Raw genomic sequence first — 16849 nt, forward strand, 5'->3', positions numbered from 1 at the left:
CCTTCTTCTTCTCCCCCCTTTTCTTCCTTTCCCCTTCTCCACATCGTCTGTTCACCGTTTCTCCTCCGTCTGCCCTGTCCGATGCCGGGCTGTAAAAAGCAAAGTGTAAAAAGGCAAACCGGAGTGTAACACCATGACACACGGCTCCCAATGCACGAAAAAAAAAAAAATTGGAAGCGACATATCAAGAAACCAAAGAAGGGGCCTACAGTATATCACTGGACCAGAGCAACAACTTCTTTTAAAAGGTGGCCCCAAGAAATTCGAGTGGAAAGGGACAAAATTATGGCCCATATTGCATTAAAGGAATCCCCACCAACGCCAGCCATGCTTGGGAATCTTATCTCATGGTTCGCGTCTCTCGTTAAGCGGCATGTTTGAATAAGAAAAGGAAAACAGAAAGAGATTTTATAGACAGGAGGAAATGCGAAGTGGGTAATTATTACGGTCCCGCCACGGGGACCAGCTGATGCTTCGCTGAGAACGAAAACGATACCAAAACATGCAATATGTCCAGCATGGTATCGACGAGTGAGGTTGACTTGGCTTGTCGCCCATGGTGGCCGATTATTAGGTGTGGCTATGTTGCAAATGCATAGACTCTCGCTGGAACACTGATGCATCGTTGACTGAGTCGTTCGGGGGCCCTCATGTACTGGCTCGTACCCTACGTGGCAAAGAGTAACTTGAGGACAGTCCGGAACGCGAGGCATACGAGGCTGAAAGCGGTTGACTATTATCTCTGCGTCCAGCAATTGGTTGTATCGCCGCGATTCGCGGGTCGTAGGCACTATTGTGGTTGTCCTCCTCGTGAGAATCATCGCTCGCTTCGTCATGAAGAGTTCCCTCTGATCCACTGACCGAAGCGCTGCTGTCATCATCCGAGTGTGAGCTAGTACCCCCATGAGAAGTGGTGTCTGACTCATTGTCCGGCGTCGAGGTACCAGCAGTTGGGCTTTTCAGCCCTGTCTGCAGAATAGCGGATGAGGCCATGCTATCCCCATCTGAGTGATCATCATCTCGTGAGAGGTTGGCTCGACTCAACAGTTTTTGAGCCTTCAGGGTGGCTCTCAGAGCGTGCTCTGCCGCGCGCTCAGCACGACAATGCTTCTCCCACATGGAAGCATAGCGGCCACCCAGAGCTAGGAGCTCCTGATGCGTGCCTTTTTCGACCATGGTGCCAGCGTGAAGGACAATGATTTGATCCGCATGCGTAATAGTTGACAATCGATGCCTGTAATACATATTATCGTTAGCAACTATTCAGTGATGATCAGTACATAAGCCACTTACGCAATGATCAGGAGCGTACGGCCCTCGCCAAAATTGCCGCTGATTAGCTTGGACTGAATCTTCTGCTCTGTCTCACCATCCAAGGCTGATGTCGCCTCGTCCAACATGATGATTTGTGGGTTTTTGAGAATTGTGCGCGCGATAGCGACACGTTGCTTCTCACCACCGCTCAAGCGAAGGCCACGCTCGCCAACTTTGGTGGCGTAGCCGTCCGGGAAACTCAGAATACGATCGTGAATCGCAGCCGCCCGGCAAGCATCATACACATCTTCCTCGGTTGCGTTCGGGTTCGCATATTTCAGGTTGTACATGAGGGTCTCGTTGAACAGGATAGTATCTTGCGGAACAACACCAATGAATCGGCGCACCGAGTCGATAGTCAAGTCTTTCACGTCATGGCCGTCCATCTGTATGCTTCCCTCCTGGCAGTTGTAATACCGGAACATCAAACGAAAAACGGTGGATTTGCCACCTCCAGACTCGCCGACAAACGCGGTGGTAGTTCCGGGCTTGCACTCGAAAGACAGGTCATGCAGGGCAGGCCTGCGCTTGTCGTACGAGAATCCGACGTTGTTCCATTTCAAATGCCCGCTGCAGCTTGCCAAGTCTTGGACATCAGGGCCGTCGATGACAGAAGGCTGGATTTTGAAGAGTTCAAGGAGTCTCTCTCCGGAGATCATGGCTTGCTGGATGGTCCGGTAAAAAGTACCAAAGAAGTTGAGTGGTCCTTGTAGTTGGCCGAGATAAGTGATCAACGACACAAACTCACCAAGGGTCCGAGTGCCTTGGCTGACCTGATACGCGCAGGTCATCATGATGACAAGAAAGCCGCACATGAAAACCATGGACTGACACATGTTCATGTGATTCATGCCAAAGGTCACCTTGGCCTCGGCTGCCTGGAAGTTGAGGATCGCATTGCGGTAGCGCGCAAACTCGTATTTTTCGGCGTTGAAGTACTTGACCGTTTCGTAAGACGTGATCGAATCGTTCTTAACCGCCTCTTCCTCTCTATCCGCATTGACCATATCGCGTCGCTGGTCAGCCCTGGTTGCCGCCATACGGATCGTCAAAAACAAATAATAAAAGGTGATGACCGAGACGAACAAGGCGTACATGGGCCCGAACTTGACATAGAAGAAGATGATGGCTATGAAAAGGTCGATGAGCATAGGAACCACTTGGAAGGTTGTCTGCTCCAGGAACTGGTTGATAGAGGCTCCCTTGTTGAGGGCGGAAAGGACCTCTCCAGTGCGTTTGCCAAGGTGGAAATCCAGTGACAAGGAATGCACATGCTCAAATGCAGCTGTCGTCAATGCTCGGTAGGTATGCTGCGATACGGGAATCCAGAGGATCGACCTCAAAGACCCAAGCAATCCAGAAGGCCCTTGAAGCAGCTTGTATAATACCAGGAGTCCAACCTGCATCCACGGCATTTTGAAAACCCCGTCCTTCGGCTCTAATGCATCGGTAACTCTCCCCATCTGAGCGGGAACCGCAATGTTGACAAAGCGCTGAAGAAGGACCAAAACAAAGCACACAAGTATGATGCCCTGGAGCTTGAGAGAATTTGCTGGCCAAAGATATGGGAAGAAGACCGAATAACCGCGGCAGTATTCGAACCACGTCTTGTGAGGGAGTTTCTGAGGTCGGTAAAATGCCGCTTCCGCATCACGCTGTTGACAACCCGCTTCCCCAGCGCCATTTTCGCTCCCAAATCCAGAGTCGGTCCGTGGAAGTCTGCGATCATTGCCTCTGTTGGAGCCGGTGTGATAGTTCGGGTGACTTCCGTTTAGCAAAGGACTTGACTCATCACTATCGGAGTGGCTTGCTTCTTCGTCATATCGCTGTTTTTCCTTGATACACTTCCTGGTCGTTAGAGCAGCATAGGTGAACACCATAATCGTTACGATTAGTATACGGACGCCACCAATGCTGAGATCCACAAGGTCCCACCTGTCCAAGCCATCAGTTTGTTTCGGTATCGGGTCCTGAGCGCCGAGGGTGGAGTAGCGGCTCCCGGTAACAATGAGGGCGAATGATAACAGGACGACAATTTCGCCACCGAGGCCGAGAACCCATGTAATGAAGTGGACGATATTCGGGCTGTGTTCCCAGTCAAACAACGTGATGAGAACGTATACGTAGAAGAAAGCTGACCCAGCAACGTAAACCTTTAAGCCGAGTTGTAAGTACATCAAGCCAATAGTTTGACAGCCCATTAGGACCAGATACTTGGAAGTGGGAACGACTTACGATGCGCTGTTCATCGCACCACCAATCGCCCACCTCCCCTTTCACTCCGCGAGCTGACACGGCGTGAAGGGCGATAGCAGCACCGTTGGCAACAAATGATAGTACAAGACCAGCCGAGAGGTACTGAAACACGGTCTTGGCCACGTCGCCGTTGTGAACAAAGGGTGCTTGAATGTCATGATGCTCACGCCTTCTCTTGGTAAAGGGTAGAGGTTTGCCGCCGGGGCCCTTGATGGTTGGGGCAACTACTTCCTCCTCGGTCTTGGAAGTGACGATACTATGGATGCCGGCTGAGATGATGAAGGCGAATAATAGAACGACTGGATAGCATAGCTGAGAATTCCTAAAGACGACTTCAGCAAGGCTGGGCTGAAAGCCTCGTCCACTCTTGAGTGCGTCCATGTTGGGCCTGCACACAACTGAGGGTTAGAAGAGAGCCCGGTAAAGTGATTGGATGGTTGAGTGAGAGGAGTTGAAAAGGTGAAATAGAAATAAGATGAGCTTGGGAAGGAGAGATGTGAGAGCCAAGGCGGGGAGGCAAGGAGTACCTCTTTTGGAGGACAGGGGATGGAAAGGCAGAAGCAGATGAATGATCAGAAGGTGGCACTGCATGCTAGCTCGACGAGCCCAGGCAATGCTTGACGGGAGCTGACATACAGAAAGAGGCAGGATTTAGAGAAGAGAGGAGAAGACGACGACGACGAGGCAGAGGCAAGGCCGCCAGATCATGACCCCCGGGACCCTCGAGATGTCCTTGGCGATTTTGAGTGGTGGTTGGCCGAGTTCAAGTGAAAGTTGTGGTTGAGGTTCCGGCTGCGCGCAGTGGCGGCAAACTGCAACCGAACTGGCAAACTGGATGAGGACGGCGGCAGAAGAAGCGAGCGTATGTTTTGAATAGAGAGGCCGAGGCTGGAAAAGGCCAAGGAGATGCGGGAGATAGGCAGACGGTAACGTTGGGGTAGGAGAAGTATGAAGCTGCAGACGGCTGCCGAGGTGATGGCGTAGCAGGGTCGGCGGGAGTGTATATTAAAGACGGGAGGGACGGTGTAGATGAGATGCCGTACTCGCCCACTATCGCGCTGCGTGTGCGTGTGCGTGTGCGTGTGCGTGTGCGTGTGCGTGTCTCTGGGTAAACCCTCGAGACCGCTCTTGTCTGGCTGCTGAATGCTGTTGGGTCGATAGATTGTCGTCGAATGGCAAGGTCTCTAGCAAGGTGCGTCACGGTTCAAGTTCCCGTCAACTTGTTGAGCACCGAGACCGAGTCCAGTAAAAGTAGGTACTGTAGAGAAGTATGTACCTCGATCGAGTCGGCGGCCTGTAGACGGATGGTGGGGCAGCCAGCGCCGCAGGCGGGAGCAGGTGACGGGTTTGGTGGTGCGGCGGCTTTTGCCACTTGAAAGATCGATCCTGTCTGGGGCTGAACCGAGTCAAGAGATGTCGTTGCTGCTGATGAGGTCCAGCTGAGAGGCAAGCCGCCTGGCTTGATTTTCAAAACCCTGGGGCCGCTTGAACCGTCGATAACCTGGATGGATGGAAGCCTGTGGATTTCTAAGCCTCCGCGGGGAGTCCACTTCCACTTGGTAATCAGGGTAAGTGCGACTTAATGGCAGAAGTGATCAATGTTTTGTCGGCTGTATCGTTACTGCCAAAAAGAGAAGCTCGAAAAGCCAGAGGATTTGTACTTGGATCCGGACGGGATGCAAGCCTAGTAGTGTACAAGAGGCAAGTAGTAGGTAGGTGTACTGTACCTAGCACCCGAAGCACAAGATGCACAGCGGAGATCAAGGACAGACAGGGCAGCCCTATGGAGATGATGGTCAAGGACCCAGAGGGGAGGGGAGGGGAGAGGAGAGCGGAAAACCAGAACCAAAACGAGTGTGGTGAGATGGAAGATGGAAGTTGAAAAGGAGTTGAGGTTGTTGGGAAGTCGGAGATGGAGAGTAGGTAGCTTTCAGACGAAAGAAGACGCGGGACGGCAGACAGATGCCCATGCTACATGCATCCGCCTCACAAACGGGACGACGGAGGGGTCGACGTCCTTCTTGGGTTGAGCTAGAGAGGATCCTCGTCTCAGGTCTCGAAGGCCGTTCGGTGCATGGAGGCCCTGGAGTATGAATGTACCGTAGAGCTAAGGCACAAAACCGGGCAGCTGAAGGAGCCGGGCCGGACTTGTGTCGTCAGGTCTTGGGTTGTTCTTACCCGTAGGGTACACACAATGTACAACCTACCCGCCATTAAACATGACTTGGTGTAAATACAAAATCAGAGATGCCACGTTAGACGCCCAATTGTGACATTATCGGTTCTTTTCGTTCACCATGACCACAACAAAAGGCACAGATGGTTTGTCGTTTACGATTACTTGCGACTCCGTCGCTTTCTGTCATTGGAGATGCGACACTCTACATACAGACGCAGTACTAGCCATATTGGCTGACATTTGACAGTGGCTGTCTGGGCTCCGGCTGCAGTGCTTGTCCCCAAAGACAAGTGGAGAGCTTCTCCACACACACACACACTTACAGCAACATCGCCTTCAAGCTAAACGCAGTGCCTGCATTGATCAGCCAATGAAACCGTCAAAGCGGCCCTGACAAGGGCGAGCGCAATGGGGAGGTTGGCCCAGGCCCGCGGCTGGCCCCTCCGAAAAGTCGGAGTCAAATCGATGTGTCTTTCTGGCTGGATCAAGACATCATGTTCGCCTTCCATTTTGAGCGTTACATACTTTCTTTGTTTCGCAGCACCAGAATCTGGGGCTTGTATCACGGGTATGGAACCTGAATATCAGCACGACATATCATGCGCCTGGGCTCATGGACATGATGCTGTACCTAATGTAGTATATACACTAACAAGTTGACATGTAGTGCAATCGGTACCTTACAGAGCTTATAACGTACCTGACGTCCTGATCGATCCCCACAATCTCGTCCCCGGTGCACATCATCATGTCTATACTCATGCCATGCTCGCCTGGCATGGACTAGCAATAGCTTTTCCAATATAAATGTGCCTGTACCTCGCGTGTGTCATCACTGTCGTTAAGTTTTCTTTCTTTCTGACCACGAAAACCATACTGTGTCCATGCTGTCCTGATCACGAATGACAGACAATTGAGGTGGTGGGAGAAAACCAACTTATATTTAAAGACCCCACTACATTGGGTGAGTGGTGAGTGGTCATCGTATGTTTAGTTGGAATGAAACACGGCATGGTGATTGGTTGTTTGGTTGGCCCTTGAGCTGCATCACTGCACCAGTTCCCGCTCATATGGGATCGATGTAACCGATGTTTCCTGTTGTCCTCCCACATGGGAGAAGACCCGAGTGTTGGAGTAGCTGACAAGGGTGGTTATTCTCGTACAGCGCAGGAAAGTGGACTTGCGATGTGGATGAGGACATTCTCGTACAGTCTTTGATGCTGTAAGCTCATGGCTGGAGGGGTGAAAGTCAAGACTCGAGAGACCAGAGATTATCTCGGGGAGTTGCGTGAAGCCTAAAAACTATGGACCTGTGGACGACCCGGCAAGCAATGCCTTTCGTCCGGCGCGATGGACCAGCGACTTTTTTTTTTTCTCTTTCAGTTCTATTCCTTGTCCGCAGTCCTCTCATCCTCGGCTGTCGCTTTTCGGGCTCCCGCGGTCTGCATTTGACAATAGGTAAGCAGACAGGGTACTCACTTTGACCACTTCCACATGGGACGACGGGGATGGTCGGGGGCTGGCTGGGGATACGTATATGGGGTTGACGGGACGAGTCGCTGCCCGGGATTGCAGATGTCCATAGAAGGATGGAAGTTTTCATGGAAGCAAAACTCCTCCCATACAAGCCCTGCCCGACCCGTGACAGCAGCACCATAGCGGGACGGTGATGACCGACGTGAGGACGGACTACGCGCTCATCAATCTCACCATGCTGGTCGTCCGGGAGTTATTGCAGTAAAGGGAAAGGATTGGGCCGTGATGGAACCGTGATGGAACCGTGATGGAACCTTGATCGAAGGAGCGGACTCGGGCCTTTCCTTCCTTGCCCTTTCCTAACCTGACGATGTGAAACTGACCGGGGATGAGGAATCAACAACGACAGTGCGTCGCCCCGCTCATTCTGCATTGCACCCTGCCGTGTACGTGCCTCGAGCCATGTTGGAGATGTACTCTCGTCATCGCCGGTCTGGAAACGCAGGCGTTCTCGCGGAATCAGGGCAGCGTGCCTGGATGTGTTACGTGTCTCGATTTTGCCGGGCCCGGCCTGCCCTGTCTGCCGGTAGTGCGCCTGCTGGTGCGGGTCCGTTTCCATGGCCTCTTGAGGATCGGAGCGAGACGAGGTTCGAGGTTCATGTTGCCAAGGCTATCCGGCCCAGCCCGACGGGACGGCAGGTCGGACATTGGAGGATCGATGCGACATTTGCGCTTCGATGAGAACTCGCTCGGCTGTAACACTAATAAAGTCTATTTGGTGGATTAAGAGCCGAAATATGATGCTGCCTGGGATCATAAATGGCTCGGACGAAGGCAGAAAATTCTTTGTTTTGCTTACCTCTACGTTACGGAAGGATGCCCGGATGTTGAGGTCGGGCAAGATAGTTTGAAGGTGAGACCGACCTACCGAGAGCAGCTCCGCACTTCTCCGTCGAGGTATCGGTACCGAACAACAGGCTCAAGCACCATGCCGGTGTCCACCCACCTCTGCCCGACTTATTTGCAAAAGCAGGAGTTTTTTTTTTTTTTGGTTTTGTTTTTTTTACAATGTACACTAGGTCATTGCGTCTTCGCTGCATATCAGTAGTAGTATGAAACTTGTACTTTTGTAGTCGTGAAACCCCAACGACTCCGTGTCGCGGAGGATATCAACATTACTGACGATAACCGCGGTAAGGGAAAAGAAGAAGAAAAAACAAGAAAATGTCAAACAGGACAGAGGTGGATAAAAAGCTTAACATTCTTCAAATAGAAAAGAAAAGGTAGTGTACATATCGGTCTAGAGGCATGCATACACGTCTAAGTGAAGTGTAGTGCAGTGTAAGTGTGTGTGTCTTGTGCTCCACCGTGCTGTCTAAAGCTTGACGTGATTGGTTCAGAATAGGTGCCTCTAATCATTCTTCGGCCTCTCCCACTGGCTTCACACGCTAAGAACTGAACTTGGCCGTTGTTGTGACCAACAAGGTACAACACCAAACTAGGTAGTGTAAGCTAACTACGCAGCCAGCTCGCACACCCTTTTCATTACAATTCCCTTCACCGCCTTGCCGCTACTTCTGGTGATGAGACCGCGACCTGCTTCATGCATGCATGCCACATCGGACCGCATACAGCGGGACTACACTAGGCACGACTAGCTTGAGGCAGCAGTAGGTAATGCTACGCCATCTTTTCTGCTGCCACAATGCTAGCTTCTGGAAACACATCGACAAGTCTTTGCCAGACCATTCAACACACAAAACGACTCAGAAGCAAGACTACCTTAGTGCCTGGCTTGGGCTCAGCATATAAACTCACCGGCAGGAAATCGGCAATTAGATTTGCTTTCGCGGAAACTGTCGCCTTTTTGTCGTGCGTAACGCGCGTAGGCACTATATCGGGTAGCTTGTGGTACTATGTGACCGATGACTGTCTGGGAAGGGCATGGGAGTTCGTCTGGGTGCAAAATGCTTCTGCCCGTTCGTTCGCATGCTACAACGGCAAACTGGGGAGACGCGGGCATGAGAGTATTCGGACGGCCGGACAAACGGGAGATGACGGGAGAAGGTGACTGGACCTTCCGCCGACGGAGCCATACGGGCCGGTCACCGGGAGATTCATGTGGTCTCGTTCGAAACACGACATGAAGCTCCCAGAAGCTCTTTGCCAGCACGGCTACCACCGTCTTGATATACTGAATTTCCTTCTCAGCCGCTGTTCGACAAGAGTCAGGCTTATACCAAGCTCTTTATCACAAGAAACTGGCAAACTGGAAGGAACTACGGGCTGTTGTGTGCCAAGGAGAAGGAGGGCCTCACTCGACTTTCGTGTAATTTGACTGTGATCTCGGTCAACGTCCTTGCTAAAGTATGCCCTAAGTTTCTCCGGTGTCATCTTTTCAGGTTCTATACTGAACCGACTATGCGTTTCCGGAGTGTAGCTCTACCCCATCAGCAACATTGGCCTGGAATTCGTGATGAATTAGCGAGCCTAAGGCCAAGGAGGGAAAGGTAAGAAGGGGAACCTAGACATAGGTGGGCCACTGCTACCGGTAGTTCAAGGAGAAGATGTACCTCGACGACAGCAGGAAAGAAAATAAAATGAAGTTTGTTGGGGAATAAAACTTATTGAAAAAACTTTACAAAAATTAAAAAATTTAAAAATTCGCATCACAAAATCATGCCCGAGCGAGGATTTTCTCAAGCGGCTAGGCCCAGCAACCAATTGAAATGGGCCGACATCGTCGTCCTGCTCATGATTACCCAAAACACCCAAGGCCTGCTGGCAGGAAATCCAGGGTAACATGTAGAGCATAATGCTCACACATACTAACTGTCCATCTTCCAGTCCGCCGTCAGCAAGTCCGTCAAATTTTCATTGTGTTTCGAAACCCAACCACATTTGGCGTCGTGAGCAAAAAACTACGTCGAAATGATACTTTCCTATCGCTACGTTCTCTGCCTTTGCCGACTCTCCAAAATCCCGAACCAATAGGCGGCATGGCACTAACGTAGGTCAAACCAGACTAGACACTGCGCATAATTGGCCTCTCTGGAGGATCCCCGTCTTTCCCACATGCTTTTACTAATTACCCTACGGTTGGAAGGGAAAGAAAATTTTTGACTGCCGAATCCGCCATGACACTCAAATGTTGAGAAGCTGCAAGAAAGCTTCCAGTGTCTTGACTTCAAAGAGCTGCTTCACCGACAATATATGATTATGCATAGCGACGCAAGGCTAAAGCAACCGGTCAGGGTGTGGACCCTGGAACGTGATCCTCAGTCGAAGCTATGGGAAACCATTCAGATGTGCTTTCATTTCCGTCCCTTGACCATAAACACGTATCAGATCCTCGGCTACCGCCCTATCCGGTATTATCGAACGAAATTTTCTCCGATGGCATCGACCCGACAGAAATGTAGCACGGCGATAAGTTTGTGACATCGAAGCTCGGGTCCGGGGTCTGAATCTACCTACCTAACACCTTACTACACGTCGAGATAATGTCTAGTGAATTCACTGGTTCTCTACAACACCGCAACCGTACTTATCCAGCCGCGTATCACCCTCTGCGCATTTTTGCTGTAAGGTACTTGTTTGCTGGGCAGTTACGCACTCTATTCCTGCATCAGAAGGTGCAGAAAACCATATTATGTTCTCCCCTCGTCTCAAATCCATCCATGTGCTGGAACGGAGACCGGTGGTCCATGAAAATCCGGGTTTCAAGAGGATTTGGGAGGAGGAGGAGAAGAAGTTTTCCATGGTGCATAGGGTCACAATAAGGACTCAACGGAGTCTCTTCCCGGCCCGTCAACCCTTATCCTGCTCCCATTCGTTGCCCTGGAATTTTTCAATTCGGGTATGGGTGCATCAATGTACAGCTCACTTGAACCTACCACGCCTCGTCACCGACCCTGCCGAACCTAGATGGGGTTAGGAGGATTTATATCGACGATGTGGAAGTCGGCTTATTCTTTTGCCGAAGACTCTCTTCTGATGTTTTTCCGAAGGATCGACAGGGCATACTGCTCCGGAAATCAGTCTGATGGTCCTGGCCTTCGTGCACATCGACCTTAGCCTAAGTTGTTAATAGTGTAGTGACAACATGTGTTCGTGGTACAGTTCAATGCTGGTCTGTTCATTAGCGCGGTTCTTACGACAGAGGTATGTACGCAACATTACTCGGAAAACGACGGGACAACCAGGTTCGAAGCTGATGATTGAATAAAGTATACAAAGCGTTCAAAACGTATCTGCTAGATATCAGCTTCGTATATTAAACTTGGCGGGATTGTGGTTGAGTTGCCTAGAGTGCATGTTGAAGTCTTGCGTTAAAGAACAGGCCAAAGAACAAACCAGAGGCGAACCGTAAAGGTACAATTGATGTTCTACTGACCTAATGCAACCCATCTACCATATATAACACGTAAGGGTGTACACCGTCATCTGAACCTCGACAACGCAATGGACGGGTATCGTCCATGTAGCAAGTAGCCTTACCGTATGTGTAAGTATATCAGACCTTGATTTTGAATGCAACATGTCACCCAATGAGCGTATAGCTGGATGCATGTGAACTACATATAATACTACTACCGCCAATACACAGGAACCACGAACGAACGAGACAACAAAGGAACCCGAAAATCATTGTGCTGTCGGTTAGTAGATCCACCTTCAACGGTTCCCGTTGTCTCAAAGACGCATGGCCGGAACCATCTGACAGGAAGAACAAACCGCAAGCCTCATTATAGAAGTCAATGGTCAGGTAGGCCGTTGACAGACTCGCACCCGGCAGCATTGAACGCTTTGCAAGTACTTTTTCATGGTGTACAACTAAATCCACATCAGTTACAGTTACGGTACACTACCTTAATCATCTTGCCGGAGATCCAGTTTGTCTGAAATACAAATTGAAGCCTAGTTAACATCCAGCAAAAGAACCAGTTCACGTTGGGACCCCCTCCGGGAGACCTATTTGTTCTGTCAACATAGCAATCCCTACCTTTAACTTTACTTTTCCATATTCTCCCTCCATCCACACAACCATCTGCTGAGCAGGTGATAGAAGTACGTAAATATACATGTAGCAACAAATCAGCCCAACAGAGTATCTCGATTGAACAGGTCCATACAAGAAGCTCAATGGGACTTTCCATTCAAATCCCCCTGTTCTCCCTGCCTCTCCTTTTGCAAGTCCAGTGATGATCCCCCGCAACAGAACCATAGTCGTTAGCGGCTACTGGCACCTCTGGGAGGGAAACAGCCGCAGAAAGCAACCACACAACAAACCTTGCGAAGGAAGCATACCATCATCACCGCCGACTTTCTGTTGTTGGCACAAATGCTCAACCTCCCTCTAGACCACCGTCTAGTGAAGCAAATTCGGATGCTTGGGTGTTCACAATGACTGCTCTCCCTTTTCATCCCAGTTTTCCATGTCCACGTTTGAGACTCACATGCATATGCAGATGTTTACACATGCTATCACAAGCATACCCAAGTAGTAGTTTCGGCCGAGTAAACCATCTGGGAGATAACACCCATACCCCGTACATGGCACTAGTAAGAATCCCGGGCGTGTTTTCCATCTTAGCAACCCCCACCTCCCCAGTATTCCTTTCCGAGTCAGGATCACGATTTGTATCACATCTCATCATACACCCGCCCGGACGACGGCAGCTGCCGCTTTGCTTCTTCCTTTACCCGGATGTCAGGGGTACGTTACAGCAACAAGAATCCTCTTGGCTTGGGCTCTTCTTCTCAACCTTCATGTTTCCCGTGCCAGCTTCCTTGGCTTATACCCATCTGTGTTTATATCAATATGGCCCTTGGCCTATCAACGTAAACCACGGAGAAATCAGATCCTTGTTGATTACCCAATACCGCCCATTGTTCTCCTTGTCCAGCGTGGGGGTCTGCTCACATGTGAGCGTGTGGGTAGGCCGGTATACCTGCGCTTTGTCGGTTACCTACCTATCTCCTCTGCCTTGTGATGACCTTGGGAAACATACCTGGCCCCTGTGCTTTTGAGATGATCCAGAACCATCCATATCTCTGAAGCGAATTACGTATATGGATAATAGAGAGAATCAACTCGAATATACCTAGCAATGTATTGATTTAAGTCAATAGCTCGTTAGCTGTTCCTTTCCTCAGACTTCAACACGACTCACTCACCGAGTACCTTGAACTTTTCTGTTCCCGTGATGTAGCCTGCTTCCCTCGCTACCAACCTCCCGGGATGACCTCTCCCTGCCACTCGGGGATGTTGTAATTTTCCGACTTTCTTACTATGCCACCTGCAAGAGCCTCGTTCCTGATTGAGTGACCTGTAGCCGGGTCATATCTTGATCACTTGCTGCCACTTTTTGATGCCTTTTGAGTGAAAAAAACAACAGATCTATCACGATATATTCCCCATAAACATGCATATGATACCAGTTTCTTCGTATATCGCTTCCGCATCTCGCACAGAAATTATTTGTTGTTGCCGATATCGTTGCTGTTGCCGCTCTGCTGCCGCTATTGCTGCCGTTGTCAGTGGTTAGTTGCTTACTAGCGTGGCCAATCTGATGATGAGACTTATATATGAGAATTGAATGTAAATGTGATAAATGACTAGTAGGAGCCATACCTGTGCCAAAGTGGTGAATTTCATTGGACACCCTAAACTTGTGGGTGGTCGTTGTACAACGGGAAGGTACAATCGTGCGGATAGGTGGATGAAGGAGTGAAACAAAGATCAACAACGTCATTTCCTTTGTTGGACATATTCTCTGTCTCTTTTCCTGCTGGAGCCCTGGCAGGCAGGCACGTCTACTGCATAGTGAAACGCAGGTTTGGCACGTTGGCAACGGAAAGGCTGGTCTGGCCAACCGATCCTTCAACTTGAGAATATCATTTTGGCAATGAATTATTTCGGATGGACAGTTCACGCATCCGGCCCCGAATCTATTTATGCCGGATGGTGATGGCCAATAAGTTTGATGGGAAATCCAGACCCAATAAAAACAACTGATCCGGACCAGAGAGCCCGAAAACGAAGAGCGGTCATCAAATCACCATTGTTGATTGTCAATTCATTGTGCCCTTCGATCGATCTCGTATTCCTTCAAGTCTTATCTCACTTGTGACCGTTGCTTGTCTCGCTCATCAACCACTAGTGTAGTCTAGTCAATTGCCTGTTCGAGTATCAATCTGTCAATCTCACCTAACCCTACACCTATACCCGTCCTGTGATGTTCGGTGATCCTGATACTAGTATGCAGATCACCCGCGCGTTCCTGCGGTAGTACCGACCAAACTTGTAGTGTATCTGACTATGACGACACAACACCGTGATCGATCAACGACTTTGTCATCGCCATAAAGAAAGGAGGGTAGGCCTTCTGCATGTCCGTTGATGAACAACGAAGCTGGAAGATTTGGGTGGCTTTCGGCTTCTCACGGGTTTTGGCCCTCGTATAGCTTCGAATCAGAGGGTGGGAAGAAGACAGGTAATACAGCAACATCAATATAGTCGGCCAATATGTGGTGAAAGCGATACGGTGTCCAGGCCGCAGGGACTGCTCCAGTGTTCATTGTGTGTTGGGGGTAAATCAATCCTGCTTCACTGTCAAATCGTGAGAGAAACCTCAAGCGCAGCGCGAGCCCCCCGAATCCCGAAGAGACGGTCTGCGAATTCAACCTTCTCCGAATTTGCCCTTGTTGGCTTTTCTGGTGTGCCCAGTGTAGGTCAACCCTCTTTACGAAGCCCCTTGAAAATAAAAAAAAAGGGCCCCCTCCATAAAACGTCGTCTAGAAATCATCATATAGTCGCCACATATGCGAAGGTAAACTTGACTCAGAAGTGTTGTCCATCGACTCTGAAATGTAGACTAACTGTAGAAACTTACATGAAATCCCTGATCTTCCTGATATCCGAAAGACTCTCAGGTGCTCGTATTAGTTCCAAAATCTTACCAGACGATCGTATAACATATAAGTATATATATTTAATCAAAGCGATGAGCCTAAGAAGGTGCTTTCCCAGGTGAAGAAGAGTTGAATTGCATTTGAACCCATAACATCGCGAGTTCTTCGTGCACAGCGGGAATGATTCAAGCCGTATAACACTTCCTTCCATTCTACACCCTTCCATGTCCATGGCCATAGAACGCCAGTTCCATCACCTCCAATAAAGCACATGCTACCTAAACACTTGTTTCTGAGCACCGCCCCTCGCACTTTACACCGAGGGACAACATACCTCAAATTACCTTCCATTTTTCCACCCCACGCTCAGATCATGCCCCTTAGCTGCCCAGGAAAAGCAAGGAACGGTAAGTATTCAAGGTGAACCCTTCGCAACAAACCTTTGCCGTAAACCAGCATATCTAGTAGAACAATCCGACTTTTATTTCCTCGAGTAGCTTAGCCATGATGACGGTTGGCACAAGGGTTCTGAAAGCCCTGAAACCGGCGACGTCCACTAGGTCCGCCTGGTCTGGGTCCATTCTGGTTGCCAAATTGCCCCTGCTGCTGAGTGCCATTGTTGAAGCCTTGAGCACCTTGAGCACCTTGAACACAATGCCTGGTTCCTCATGTTGTTGTGGTGGTTGCTCTTGTTGTTATTGACACCCGGCAGCCCAAAGTTTTAGTTCTAGTTTTGGTTCTGCCACCAAAGAGGCCACCATTGTTGTGACCCTAAGCGATTTCCTGGATGCCGCCGCCAGCAGGACCTTGGTGCCAGCCACCGTAGCCGCCTCTCAAGGCCGAAACCACTTGGTCCAAAGCCACCGGACCCAAAGCCTTGTTGCCCCTGATTGCCAAGTTACTGATTACCCTGGTGTTGACCACCAAAGGCACCTTGCTGACCGGCACCAGCACCACCAGCACCCTGAGTACCTCTACCACCTTGACCGTCTTGACAACTAGTGGCACCCTGACCAGCATTAGCACCCTGACCACCGGCGCCATGCTGATTGGAATGCTACTTGTCGTTCAGCCCTTGAGTCTTGACGCCTTGTTACTTGTCATTGCCATTGCCGTTGCCATTGCCGCGCATCTGGTTCTGACTGTTACCCTGGCTTTGGTTGTTCCCTCCTGACACAGAATGATGGGCATGTTGTCTTCTTTGAGCGCTTCGTGGCCATGGTGGTGGAAATGCGTGTGTCGTTATGGGGTACGCCCATGCAACGCAGAAGGAACACCGCGTACTATCAAGGTATGATACTCAGGAAGAGGGGGATAACGAAATCCATGATGGTGAGGGCGAAGAGCACGGAGGAAGGCCGGAGGAGCCATGTATATGCCCATACTGCGGGCATACGATGGCACGTCGAACAACATCGGGCGAGCAGTGGTAGGACAGAACGATAGTATGATACTCCAACGGAGTGAGCGTGATAGCAGAGTACGCAGCTATTCATGCGAAATGTACGACACTGCCGGTCGACATTGCTTGCTAGAAAAAGTGAGCACCATATCTGGGCAAGAAGCTGGTACAGGCTTGGTTGAAATGATGATAGCATTGTCTGGCATGATATCAAAAACAATAACGCCTTTAGAAGGGTGGAGCGATGAAGTCCCAGCAACAACATCGACAGTCATCGAATTGATGTGCTACCGGTCTGCGCAGCA

General features: G+C 50.1%; 3 protein-coding genes across 3 annotated transcripts; all 3 read right to left on the reverse strand.

Annotated features, from left to right (window-relative positions):
* Positions 1–263: 263 nt before the first annotated feature.
* Positions 264–3951, reverse strand: NEUTE1DRAFT_81506 (uncharacterized protein; the record flags this gene model as incomplete). The annotated part of the gene is made up of 3 exons (XM_009852498.1): positions 264–1234; positions 1294–3467; positions 3550–3951. The coding sequence occupies 3 exons, from the start codon at positions 3949–3951 to the stop codon at positions 649–651; spliced, it is 3162 nt and encodes a 1053-aa protein (XP_009850800.1).
* Positions 3952–7744: 3793 nt separating this feature from the next.
* NEUTE1DRAFT_43084 (uncharacterized protein) lies at positions 7745–8215 on the reverse strand (the record flags this gene model as incomplete). The annotated part of the gene is made up of 2 exons (XM_009852038.1): positions 7745–7973; positions 8154–8215. The coding sequence occupies 2 exons, from the start codon at positions 8213–8215 to the stop codon at positions 7745–7747; spliced, it is 291 nt and encodes a 96-aa protein (XP_009850340.1).
* A 7227-nt stretch (positions 8216–15442) lies between these two features.
* Positions 15443–16186, reverse strand: NEUTE1DRAFT_146247 (uncharacterized protein; the record flags this gene model as incomplete). Its single annotated transcript, XM_009852499.1, has 2 exons — positions 15443–15830; positions 15949–16186. The coding sequence occupies 2 exons, from the start codon at positions 16184–16186 to the stop codon at positions 15604–15606; spliced, it is 465 nt and encodes a 154-aa protein (XP_009850801.1).
* Positions 16187–16849: the final 663 nt, after the last annotated feature.

The sequence above is a fragment of the Neurospora tetrasperma genome (assembly GCF_000213175.1).
Source record: "Neurospora tetrasperma FGSC 2508 unplaced genomic scaffold NEUTE1scaffold_3, whole genome shotgun sequence".
Taxonomy (NCBI): domain Eukaryota; kingdom Fungi; phylum Ascomycota; class Sordariomycetes; order Sordariales; family Sordariaceae; genus Neurospora; species Neurospora tetrasperma.